The sequence below is a fragment of the Pygoscelis adeliae genome, unplaced genomic scaffold, assembly GCF_000699105.1.
Source record: "Pygoscelis adeliae isolate BGI_AS28 unplaced genomic scaffold, ASM69910v1 Scaffold66, whole genome shotgun sequence".
Lineage (NCBI taxonomy): Eukaryota > Metazoa > Chordata > Aves > Sphenisciformes > Spheniscidae > Pygoscelis > Pygoscelis adeliae.
Window position 1 is genome coordinate 12,362,830 of NW_008825167.1, and position 13,229 is coordinate 12,376,058.

At 37.9% G+C, this 13,229-nt stretch overlaps 1 protein-coding gene across 1 annotated transcript; it reads right to left on the reverse strand.

Moving 5' to 3' along the window:
- Positions 1 to 6,983: 6,983 nt before the first annotated feature.
- On the reverse strand, positions 6,984 to 8,286 carry HS3ST1 (heparan sulfate (glucosamine) 3-O-sulfotransferase 1). Its single transcript, XM_009328857.1, has one exon. The coding sequence runs from the start codon at positions 8,187 to 8,189 to the stop codon at positions 7,227 to 7,229; it is 963 nt and encodes a 320-aa protein (XP_009327132.1). The 5' UTR covers positions 8,190 to 8,286; the 3' UTR covers positions 6,984 to 7,226.
- Positions 8,287 to 13,229: the final 4,943 nt, after the last annotated feature.

Sequence of the window (13,229 nt, forward strand, 5' to 3'; positions counted from 1 at the left end):
TTTCAGCATAACTGTTTGTAAGGCAAGCAGTTATGTAGGTGGAGAAGAGAGCTGATTCTACTAAGCCACTTCCTCCCTTATGTTTAAATTGTTATTTCCAGTATACTCACAGCTAAACAGACCAATTCAAGGCTAGTAACCTGGGGCACAGGAGAAGAATCATCATCTTTTGGTGACAGATGAGAGGCAGTAAAACTCTCATGCTTGTGAGAACTCTGCAGGTCCCCACAGAGGCTGTGACACCAATTTTACCCTTGCTCTGAGAACGGGAAAGGCTTTCCTTTTCACTTTCCTGAGCTGTCTACCCCTGTTCAACTTCATGAACTAATTCACTTGCTAAAATCCATTTTTCATGCATTGCCTTATTTGTAAGGGATAGTAAATCCTTTCCTTTATTTACCGTGCTCGAAATTTAACTTTCTTCCATAAGGCTGCAGAAACAAATTTCTTGTATGAGTCACAAAAAGGAGCATTTGAGGCAGTTCAACTTTTACATTCTTTTCTTTTCAGTTTATGAATGTCTGAGTATTAGCTGACTCAAGTTTATTAAGTCTGAAAAAATGGCACTAGGATTTTAATGTCATTTGATATTAAATAATTAACTTAGGAAACTAATGGCAACATCATAAAACATCATATGCATGATATTCAATATATAGCTATATTCAATAATAAATATCTTATGGAATTCATATAACTGAAGCCCACACAAAAATAAGGAAGCTGCCAAAAGTAGTATCATATCCAGTTGGCTTAGTCAGCAAGAAACCAACTGGTCCACAGATGCTCTTTTTTTTCTATGAGAAAATATCCTCTTTTGCAAGTCTCCTATCTGCAAAATATTTAATATAAACTCTTCTCCTCCTGCAGGCTGTAAATCATTTATTAATCAAACCCTTTTATTTGTAGCAGATGGAAAACTTAGTACAAATTTAAAAACAAAAAAGGGAAAGATTAGACACTTAGGTGAATAATAAGTCTAATTGCATTATACTGCACTGACTTTTAAAAAAGGCCTTAAGACATGGGAATCAACTGATACTCAGATGGATTTGGATGCCTTTTCTCTGTTTGGGTAGCACAAACAAGAACTGAGCAAGAAGCTGTTTTTCCTAAGAGTACTTGTTCATCATATGTAAGGATGTGAACATAGGGAATGAGGCTATGATAAGCTGTTCCCCTGTATCCAGTGCTCTCTTACTATCCACTTCCAGTGTCCTTGTCTACTCATGTGGCTGTCTAGCCCTGGTCCCAGCCAGTGTGACAGTCAAAATGGACTAGATGCTCTGTTTCTGCAGAGTGTGTCCTTTTTTCCCTCTATTATTCCCCTTGCACAGGAACACACATGTTCAGGCAAGATAATGATAAGACACCAAAATGAACAAGACATGGTATGGTTCCAACTCCTTTTCTTCCAGCACATGCACACTTATGCTACCTTTGGTTTAGCAACATTTCAGTAAACTTTTGTTTTCTGACAATATAAAAAAAAATGTACTTTACATAAAGTCACAAGGGGAAAAAAGACCGCATTCCTACATGGATCAACTCAGACTGTTTCCATTACTTCAAAAGAAATACTGCTACCATTCATAGTATGGGTAAAAGTCTCGTAATATTGCCAGTAACATAACTGCTACTCTAGCAACAAGAAAAATATGTTCCTTTGATTATACATTACTATTTACCAAATGCATTAGATAACTACTCACATGTGATGGTGTGACAATAGTTCCTCCTGTAATGCAATGATGCAGACCAAATAAGCTGAATTGTATTCAATTAAAGTTTAAAATATATCAGAGCAAACATACACAAACTATGTTTTGGACCCCATAATGCTGTGATTTCCCATTCATTTGAACAGTATTCAATAAAAATAACATCAGATCATGGATCTATTTTCTTACAGAGTGTTAATATAATAGTTAATTATAGGACAGATGTGATACAGCAGCATACTGGAGAGGAAAGAGGAATTTCACAAAATTCAGTAATAGGAGATACCCTGAGACATCTATCTGGTGTAAGAAATACTGCAAGAATTCTTCCTTTTGTAACTGAGTGTTATCTGCACTGAACTGTGTTGAGTCCTGGAAGTTGGCCTGATCATTATTGTTGAAATACTGCTGACTGATTGATTGAAAACCAAGGAGGGGAGGACATGTTAGTTGTTCTGCTGTTTTACTGTGAATGCATACATGTTCCTGTTTCTGTAACCCTCATCCAAATTACGTAAAGAAGAGTTTTGCCATTCACTTCAGAACTTTGTTCAAGCCAATGTGCCTTCGTAATTGAAGCTATGTGTCTGAGTTGTATTACAATTTTTTTTTTATACTAAGGGATCCCTCATGCACCTGCTGTTTGGGGTTTGACTCTTAAATTGTGTTTTGGCAGAGCATAATGTCAATAGCAAGTAAAAAGATGATGTCATTATGATAGGATTATTGACTTGGAAGTTAATTGAAGACATTGCTTTCATAGACAACACAAAGTGATATCCAAGCCAAAAATTTCACATCCCTTATCATTAAAAAAAGTGTTCTCAGACCAGTGAGACCAGCTGTTCCTGTGCATCCAGCTGCTCCCTACCCTGACTTGCATATTTTATATATCCCAGAAGGCATTTAAAATCTGCAGCATCACTGTTGCGTTTATTGCACTATTAACTTAAAAACTGCATCAACTGTTGTGTGGTAGTTAAGTAGAAAATTTACTGTGGATGGGTTATTGTTGCAAGAAAAGAGGGTACTGCTCTCCTTTGCTAATATTCTAGGAGACATAAATGCAATTTCATTTATTTTTCATAAGATATTAATAAAAGTTTTTTTCACTCATAAGATATTTGCATGGCTTCCATCTGTAACTGGCCTTTCCAATGCAATTGCAAAATGAAGGAATTAACATTGAACATACAATCTTTCCAGCATAACTGGGCGCTGAGGCAGGGTCATATAAATAAAAGTTACTGGGTTAAGAATGAGAAAAGAATAATGCTACAGCTCTAGGGGCACAGACTTGCAACTATTTCAGCTGGTATATACCTAGTAGCAAGTTCAACACACTCTGTTGACATATGTTAGTTTAATACTTTTGCCTTATTATACTTCTTATTACTTTATTACTGTATTAGAGAACATCTACTAATACACTCCTGTAAAATTTCATTCACAACGTGAGCTAAATTAGGACTTTCAAGTCACAGACTTTGAAAAAGAGAAAGGAGAAGGGATATTCCTCTGAGAAGTAGTTTTGATGTACAGCCTCTTACTTGTGGGGTGCATGTGTGAACTTTCTTAAATGTCTGGTCAGCCATGCTGGATAAAGCAGAAGAAAGATACATGGAAATATGCCTTACCCCATCTTATTTCTCTTTAGACATTTGAAATCTGTGTGGATAACAACAGGGAATGAGAATCCTGGCTTTCTGCAGAAACTGAGTCTGAAAATGCATGTAGATAAGGAAATATGAAATGATCAGCTTTGAGCCCCGAAGTAACGAAGTTTTCATCCAAAATATTCTGTGGTGGTAAGTCTCACACACTCATCAATGAGCGTAGCACTACCATATTCCCAACGCAAATAGGCTCAAGCAAGATTAAAAAAAAGGATGGATTTTTTTTTTTCTGAGATATTCCAAAACAATGTTGATTTATTCAAGCACAGTAGATGTTATTTCACCTACAACATCAGGAAAAAGGTACAAGTAACAGCAAAGCACATGTAAAAGGATCATACAGCACCAACAGTAGATGTAGCAATATTCTTGATGAAGTAATAACTTTGCAGATTTTTTCCTAGGAGACTTCTTTCCCTTTCCATACTCTTTCAGCAGTGTTCATGGGATAATCATTGTAGTTTAAACTTTGTCCTCTGCAGGTACAATATCTGGCTTTCAAAGACTTACGGTAATCCGTGTAGTGAAGCAAAGGGCAAGACTTAATCCTGCAATGCCACCCTGATTAATGACTTGATTGGCAGCTCTTCTTGTACTCAAGGGGAGTGGTAGGCTTTGAATTGGACATTGAATTCTCATAAAGTATTGTATTTATTTTATATTGCCAAGAGTGATCACAAACTTAGCTAGCTGCCCTGAGGAAACAGGCCTCTGGAGCAACACCCAAGTGGTTGTACTTTAAACCTGAGATAGTAGAGTTTTACAGAAATAAATACCTGTATTGCTTAACACTGGAAAGGTATTTTCAGGGATATTTTTTTCTTTTATGAATAGATATGGCATGACTTCAAAGCTCACTATTAGTGTTTCTACAGTCCCAATCGGAATGTGCTTCATCCTCTTCCTTTCATTCTTGCTTCACTTTCTTCCGTTGGCTTTTGTTGTTGTTTAGCACTTCTTTAGAAATAGTCTAGCAAATATACTTAAAAACAGTATGCATGTGTGGAAAGTGAATGTTGCTCTTGTTAAACTGAAAATTCACACTCAGAATCCTAGTTTTAAGTATTATAACTCTTGAACTTCGGGCATCTATGGCAGGTAAATGTTACCATTATTATTAGTGTGGGTATGATTTATTGTCTATCAATCACCATCATAGCTACCACACAGCTAGCGGTGCAACCTCCAGGAAAAGGTATTGCACAATCATGCCATCCCTACACAAGGCGTACACATTTGGTATGACATACTGTCTGTGGGCCCCTTTGAACTTAGGGTCTAGGGCATGAGTCATGTGAGTTTTCTGCATGTGAGCTTCTGCTTCAGGATGTCCCCCTGAAGTGGTCACTTCATCTCCTGATCCTACAGAGAACATGCTATGAGGTCCTAGCACTAACACAGTAATGGGGACCCAACGGTTCACGCTCTGCTTCTCTTTCTACAGAGACAAGCCACCTTGGGTGGGGGGAACATGTGCATGTGTCCTGCTTAGTGACAGGCAAGATACTGGTATCAAGTAGTGTTATACATCTAAAAGTATTCTCAGTACCAACATCAGGTACCAACATTGCCGTGGCATTCACAGTTCAACACTTATGTCCTATAATGCCCTGTATGACCTGCTGCAGGTGAACTTGATGCAACCCTGCCTTTTTGTACTCCTCTGGCTCCTAGTCACATACCCTGGTAGTATTTTTCCTTTCCCAGCAATAAGTTGGTGAATGTGGTGGGCTTAGTCTGGGACTGTAGGGAGGCACTAGCGAAGGTGGGACTATACTAAGGTGGGAAGCCTTTCATCTGGGCCAAAATCTCTTAGGTCCAGATGGCTCCTGCAAAGATCACATTAGCAAGGAAATGGGATAATAGCGACTGTAGAAAAAAAATACTGCCCCACCTTATACAAAACCCCCTGAATTTCTCTTTTCTAAAACTTTGATAGGAGCATGATGGTACTATAATCCTGTTATTTTTGGCATCTGCCTCATGTAAGATTTGACATTACTGCCACCAGAAACTTTCCCTCCTTGTTGTATATTCTGGGTCAGCAATGGACCATGCAGGCACAACCCAGTAGCAAACCGCTTTCCAATCAATCCACTAGGCTGCAGCTAAATTCTTAAGTAACATTTAACTGGAATCTAAACTGGAGTTGAATCCTAAATTCTGGTCTTCTAAACTAGAAACTGATGAACAAAGAGAAAGGAAAGATGCAATTCAGAAAATATTTTATTGAGTACAATACCATTTCATTGTAGGTTTTTGTCAAAGGTCTATTTTATAAAACACCACCAACCTCTCTGAGGTTGAATACAGCTTGGGCAGGTGCACAAGGAGTGGGAGAGAAAGGGGCAGCATCTGCAAATTTTCATGCAAGCAGCATAATATGGGACATTTGCATCCAGATGGTACCTTGTCATAGTGACCAAGTTTGCACCATGTCACCAGAAAAAAAAATTAATGAATATACATTTAAATTTTATAAAGAATTGTAACAATCTGTTACAAGTTCAAATTTACAGGGTGTTGCCACTGCACATTCAACAGCTAAACTCAAGATCATAAAATGAAAATTAGGAGCTCAGAATCAAAGTACCATAGTAAGCCTTGTGTGGAAACAGGATTAACTCCAGAAATTGATGGCTAATGAGACATCATAACTACTGTAGACAAGGAGAGCTGTAAATTTTACCAATGTACTAACATCTCACTCCATTTTTAGCAGATGGAAGACTATAAAAGTTCCTGGAATTGGGGTTAATCCCACTACACACAAGTCTAATCAAGTCTTGGCATCATGGTTCTTGGAAGGAGATTAAATGAACAGTAGTCCATGAGCAATTTTCAGTTGCACGAAGCACCTGCTCAACTCATAGAAAGCAGCCTTAAATGGGGTATTTATATGAATGAAGTTGCTGCTTATTGGAATGTAGACCAACTAATTTTTCTGGTGTAAGTATTCATTTTCAGTGATGGCAAAGCAGAAATGTGTTATAAAATGTAGCAACAGTCATAACCAACCTTGAAAGTGTCACTATATTGCTTAAATTCTTCTCTCAACCCTCCTTCTTTATGAAGTATATATACATTCAGAGACTGTAGAAAGTTTTCAGGTTGACCATATTTCTGCAGCTAACTCTGGATTTTATGACTTGGTCCCCACAGAATCCTTAAAAATCTGCCATGAAACCTGCACTGTACTGCCAAAGAATTTGAGGAGCACTTGTTATAACAGTAAATACAAAGGTAAGTATAGCAGTTAATATGTCATATTACACAGAGACTTCCATTGTCCTTTGGGTGTGCATGTCCCAACATGTATAAGTATCATCACTTTATCAGGAAATAATTTTATGAAGCAGGATGGAACAATTTGCTAACTACAACAATATTTTCAAATGAAAAAGAAATTATTAAACCACATTTTAAAGCAAGAAAAATGGAAATGTGAAGTTTAGCATATTCATTAGCAGTTAGAGGAGAAAGTCCAGAACAGTCCAGAAAGGCCAAACAAATCAAATAATTCTGAAGGGTTCTGTTGAAATGAATTTCTTATTTATTAAAAAGACAACGCATTCTCAAAAGAGCATCTTCTGCAGTGAAATAATTTAGTTTCTTCATATAGACACATCATACACAATGTTAACAACCATGAAAAACAATACAAAATGCTTTCAAATTTAACAAGTAGAAAAATATAACTAGTATATATGGCAATTGTGAGTCTAATACTGTACAGAAGTATTTATGGATTTTACAAATAAATTATAGCTTAAATGCCCTCTTTAAAGTTTCTAAATGTACACTGGAACATAGGTTCTGAAGCTTACCACTAACTTGCCACAAATGAGTGCCAGTCAAATGTTCTGCCCACAAGCTCAAAAAATTTCTTGTTGGGTTCATGGAAATATTCATGCAGTTTCTCGAGTAACCGGGTATCTACTTGTGGGTGTGCTCGTCCTTTTGACTCATGTAAACAACGCTCTCTACCACTGTCCCTTAGGCAGTAGAAGCCTTTAGTTTTATTGAAATAAAAGTTTGAAGCATTTATCTGTGGCGATAACTTCAAAAATCTCTCTACCTTCTCTATTTCTGGGAAGGGATCTTTGATTAATTTATCCCCATCTACAATGTGGATACGATCAAGAGGAAAATACTTCAGCCAGTTTTGCATGTGAATGTAGTATAAGCTTCTGTTTATTGCCTTGTAGTCCACATTGAGCTCACCATCTTTAATCAGGAATTGTTCAATGGATGGATACGGCTTGTGCTTCTGCATGTGATTATAGAACACTTGGGTGTAATCTGATAGTACTCTCTCACTTGGGTCTCTTAAAATAAGGAGTAGTCTCATTGATTGGTTCATGTTATAAACTCTTTCAGGCACTTTAGGTGATGTGAAATATGCTGGAGTTTTTTCCATGGTGATCTGATGGGGATAAGAGAATGGCATTTGATTAATATACCACTGCAATCCATTTCTGTAATGATCTTCCCAGTCAAAGAAGTGAACTTCACTTTCTGCTGCCGCAATATCTGGATGGAGACTCAACATCTCTAACAGAGCTCTTGTTCCCCCTTTTCTCACTCCAATAATGATAGTCTGTGGCAGCTGCCGGCATGATCCATTAGAATGAATGTTTTCCTTGAAGTCATTTTTTTGAGATGTTTTCTTTAAAATCTCTCTCTGAACAGACTGAGAAGAAGACTCAGCCTTGGAATTTATAGCCGGTCTGGAAGGCACCATCTGAGGTTGAACAATAAGCAACACAGCTCCCAGCAGAAAAGTTGCCATGACAAAAGTTCTTAGTCTGGTTTCACTCAATCAGGTAATGGGGCACAGAGTGATCTCCACCAAGAACAACCTTTAAAAGTTGTTTTTGTTTTGCTGAGTGAACGCGTATTTCTCAAACAGAAACTTTGCTAAAAGAGGGAAAAGAAAAATAAAAGCACATTATTTTATACTCATACATATCACTACTAACACCACAGTGAAAGTATCTTTTGCTTTTCACAACTGAACAAACTACTTTAGCTTTCCCAGCTCTAGGCTCCTAGATCATTTGGTACAATTACATTCTTTAAAAGACAGGCACATACAATAATGCCATGAGAAAATGACTTCCAGTCATCAGGAGACATGAACATTCTGAATCTCTCTCTTGCACCCAAGATTCATCTGGAGTATTACTTTTTATTATTTTTTTAAATCTGATTTCATTGGAGTTGAACCACAATCGCAAGAGAATTAAACGCTTTTTTTATCTGCAAGAATAGGTTTATCTTAGAAACAAAATATAAAAAGGAAAAGGTGTGGACTGGACCAAAAGAGCATTCCTAAAAGCTGAGGGTCTTGTAGAAAGTCTGGGAATTATAACCTCCTAAAGGACCATGTGACAGCAAAGAAGCAAAGCCTCCTGGGAAAAAGGCTCACGCAGTATAGATAGAGCTGCCCAACTATGGGAAGAAAACATTCTCCTAGGAAGAAGTTAGGAAGAGCTCTGGGTCCAGAGTAGTAGACCGAGGAAAAGTTGAATTTTTATGTTATTTTTAAGTGAAGTCAACTTTTGCTTTGTGCTTAGGGTTTCTAAGGATAGAGACAGGTGGTATGCACTCTGGCCCTGCAAAAAGGTAAGATAATGTAACCATAGACTATAGTATGACTTCATCAACAAAATGCTAAAAAAGCTGTGGTTCCAGTCATGATACTCAGGAAAGAAAATACACAATGGATACTTCTGATGGTCATTTTGAGAGTTGCCCAGCAAGCTGCTGTGATGTAAACAACTAACTTTACACTTTATCAAAAGACTACTAAATACCACCACTGAACTCCATTTAAAGGTCAGGGTGTTTTTAATGCAATGTTTGAAGTAAAATCTTAATGGCCTCACACATAGCATAGCTGTTAGATTGTCAGGTTACAAGCAGGCTGTGTACACAAGCTCCCTAAATTAAGATGCCTTCCAAAGACTTTATAACCTCAGTGGAGGGCTGGTGTAAGTATGATTTTGGTATTGTCTAACTCCATTTAGAAGTGGAAGCCACGATGGCAGAGCACCTGACTGCTTTGCCTTAGTAGGCTACTGTAATTATGAATTTAAGCTTGGAACGGCATGTACTGTACTGGCTAACAAGGGCTGAAATATGAAATTACATACGAACAACCTGAGGAAACGCAAGGGCTAGGTTTTGGAAATTCTCCAGAGAATCTGAAAAGAAACTAATGACTTTTCTACAATAAGCTAAGTCCCAGTGCGACAAGAACTAATGATGTGTTTCTAAGTGATCTAGAAAGTTCTGTTTGATAGCTTTGCATTTATAGAGGTCATGACTCCATCCTGAATGAAGCAGGTCTGCTTCCTGATGGTTGCTACTGATTATTACTTTTATGCTTTCCCTTTTTCTAATCACTTTTAAAGGGCTACAAGGCAGTAATATTGTTAGGAAGCAGAAATCAAGGCTGGGAGGAGAGGGAAGCAAAGTGTCATGATAGAGTTGAAGTCAAAAGAGTGTGTGCTTCCCTGTATGCCTGCAGGCTTTGAGCTCATGGGCATGCCCTGTCTTGGGCAGAAAGTCATGCCCTGGGCTGTTCTGTGATGTCTGATGTGAGGCAACTTTGCAGAGGAATTTGTTGATCCTCCATTTTTGGTCACTGTTAAGTTTTATCTAGCTGAAAGAGCTCCATTTTGGCTGTCATCGTTAATCTTCTGCTCTCTTTTCCTGTCCTCACCATTCCTCTTAATCTTCCTGAGCTTAATCTACTTCAGTTTTAACAAGAAATAATCTTAATTATTAGCCCCACACTGAGGATGTTGGTGGGGGGGACACTGGGTGACAGACAATTCAATATAGGTAAGTTCATGGTGGATGTCCCCACTGAGCTATGCTGCCACCATATTCAGCAGCAGTGTGAGCAAATGCTACAGCACCAGCTGGCTTGGATCAGTGACTGATGGCTGCTCAGCACGTAAGAGCAAGAAAACATCAACTCTTGCTGAATTTTAAGGTCACAGATTAAAAGAATAGCCACTTACTTCAGAGTGTATTTTAAGAGTCACTAGCTCCATAAATAGTAAGCCTGAGTTGTTGTATTAACACCTTACTGGAAAAGCATAATAGGATTCCAGTGAGGAACAGGTTGAACTGTTGTTGAAAGGAGTTAAGTTAAAGCCTAATGGTAGGAACCCCTATTTCTTAGTAGTCAGATTAAAACATGCTATGCTAATAGCCAAGTTCTGCAATAGGCTGTCTGTCTCTGGAAAGATTAACTTTTAGCTGCTGGTCTCAGGTATTAGTGACAACACACCGCTGGTATTTTTTTTTTTTAATAAACTATATATACCAATTCATTGGGCCTGTTCATTTTTAATTCATAGTTTGCATACTACTCAGTTGCCAACTTTTTTGATTCAAGCCTTCCTGCGGCTGAGTATAGCATGGGAATGTTTGGGGGAAACAAAAGACACAGCAAGGTGTCTCTTGACTGTAGCTCTACTCTTGTTTTGGCTGGCATTGCTCTTTGAAATCAGTCTTGTGGGATATTACAGGTGTGGTACCAAGGGCCTCACCTCAGATAGCTTTTTGAGCCCCAGTGGAGCTCTGCCTCAGTGTCTTCCCAATCTTAACTCAAATACTTTTTGGGGGATAGCTTTTTCTAAATAAACAAAAGCAACTGTTTTCTGTTGCAACGAGATCTCAGAATAACATGTGGGTATCTTCTGCTTCAGACATACAGAATTTCAGTGTTCCTCCTCAACTATTTGTTCAGGTGCGCATCAGGTGTTCTTACACTGCAGAACACTGCTACAGTATGTGTAGCATTTACTGTCTTTATGTACACCCAATGAACCGTATCAGTAATAATGCCATTCAAAGTACCTATATGCTATTGTTGTTTTGCTTGCAAGCAATAAAGCTTTGTCTGCCTTTTCTTTCCATTCTCTTTTGTTTCTGTTGAACTGTATAGGTTTGATATCTGGATCAATTATTGTGTTAGACTAATGCAACACAATGGACATGAGTGTGCCTCTAAATTCAGCACAAAACATATGTTGTGTGGGCAAAGTGGTATCCAGGAATAAAATGGCATATAAATTGGTTGTCATTCAGCTTTCTTATGTCCTCTTCAATGCTTTATGCAGATCTGCAGTTTGGTGGCTAGAATTACAGCAGTTTATATAAAATGATGCAAACATGTATTCCATAGCTTTAATTTGTCAGTCCGAAAAACTGTTTCAACAATAATAAGCATACACTGAAGAGTTTATAGCAGCCACTCTGCCAAATTACTCTTCTGCTTTAAGAATTCTCTTCACTGCCTCCACAAGTCATGCAGAGCATACATGACTTCACTCAATGACTTTGTATTCCAGATTAGTACAAAAATTTAACTGACAGTCATTACTATCATACTTGCTACAAGTAAACGAGCAAGTTGGTAAAAGAAACACAGTTTATGTTAAATGGTGCTTTGAAGATTATATCAAGACTTTTCAAAAAGTCTTATTGCTTTTGCTTAATCTTTTCTTCAGTTTTCTCCAATTAATTAGCGAAATGTGCCATACTGTTTATTCAACAAGATTCAATGTGGACACTGCCAATCAAGTCAGCTTTCATGATTAAAACCTCTTCAAAAGTAATAGTAACTTGGAAATAAATGGAAGTTTTTCTCAGTAAATGCAGTATGAGGGCCACAGCTGCCATATTTCATTGACTTTTAAGCATATTACAGTGTTCTTTGAAACATATGTCACTATTTTATGACTATCTCTTAACACATTGCCAAGGTATTTTAATGCCTTGGTATGTTTATCCTTGTTCAATGGCATGGCCTAAACTACCTAGATGATATATCATTTTTAGTTTAATTAGCATTAACAAAATAAAGTAGTTTTTGAGTGGACTGATAACTTCATTTTTGAGGGGGGTGGGATGGGGCTGGATTTATCTCTGAACTTTTGTAAGAACCTTCGTGTTAGCTGCCAAAGCAGGTAGGAGGGAACATAAGGAGTGTCTGGAGGGCAGTCAGTAAGCGTCAGGTAGAGTCTGCTGGCAAATCTGACAGGGGGATACTTCACAAAAAAGCCCACAGCAACACACTGAGAGGTTTAGCAGAGCGAATGGGACACAGTTACTACCAGGACAGTGACTAGGAGAAGGAAGACTACATCCTTTCCATGAATATGCAGGTGACTTCACCTTCATTAAAGAGAAGCTGTGTTTTTATGGTTCTCTAGGGACTGAGGATGAACAGGTTAAGTTTCAGATGTCCTCACTTTCTCTCCTTGCAGAACTGAAGCCCTTCACTGGAGAGATCTTTGCCCAGGCACCTAAAAAAAGCACAGCCTGGCCTGAATGAGACCACAGATCAGTTGCTAAAGTTTGTCTCTAGAGGGAGATTAGAGCTGAAAATCTGAGGGAGACATTCTGTTCTTATAAAGTATATTTAGTTTTGCAGATATGATAGAACCTCAGGACAGTTTGTGGACTGTATTTTCCTTTGCGCATATTTGGACTCTCAATACTGCAAAATATAAGACTAACATTGCTGGTTAAAACTAGCTGTGCAGTACAACTCACACGTCTGCTATGCTGGCTTCTTATATTAGAAAAAAATCCATAACTGAGCTAACCAGCTCTACAAACAACTTTCTAAACTGATGAAAAGTCAGTGATCTGAACATTTGTATTCAGTGATGTGTTTAAAAAAACTGAACTAGGTCAATTGTAGTGTACTTGAAATTCTTCAAGAACTCATTGATATGAACAGTATACATTCCTATCCTCTAAGAATAGATGGTGTCTGCCATAGGATATATTCTTTAGTTCTTTA

Coding starts and splice junctions, on each gene's coding strand:
- HS3ST1 (XM_009328857.1), bottom strand. CDS start 8,189: ATGGCAACTTTTCTGCTGGGAGCTGTGTTGCTTATTGTTCAACCTCAG.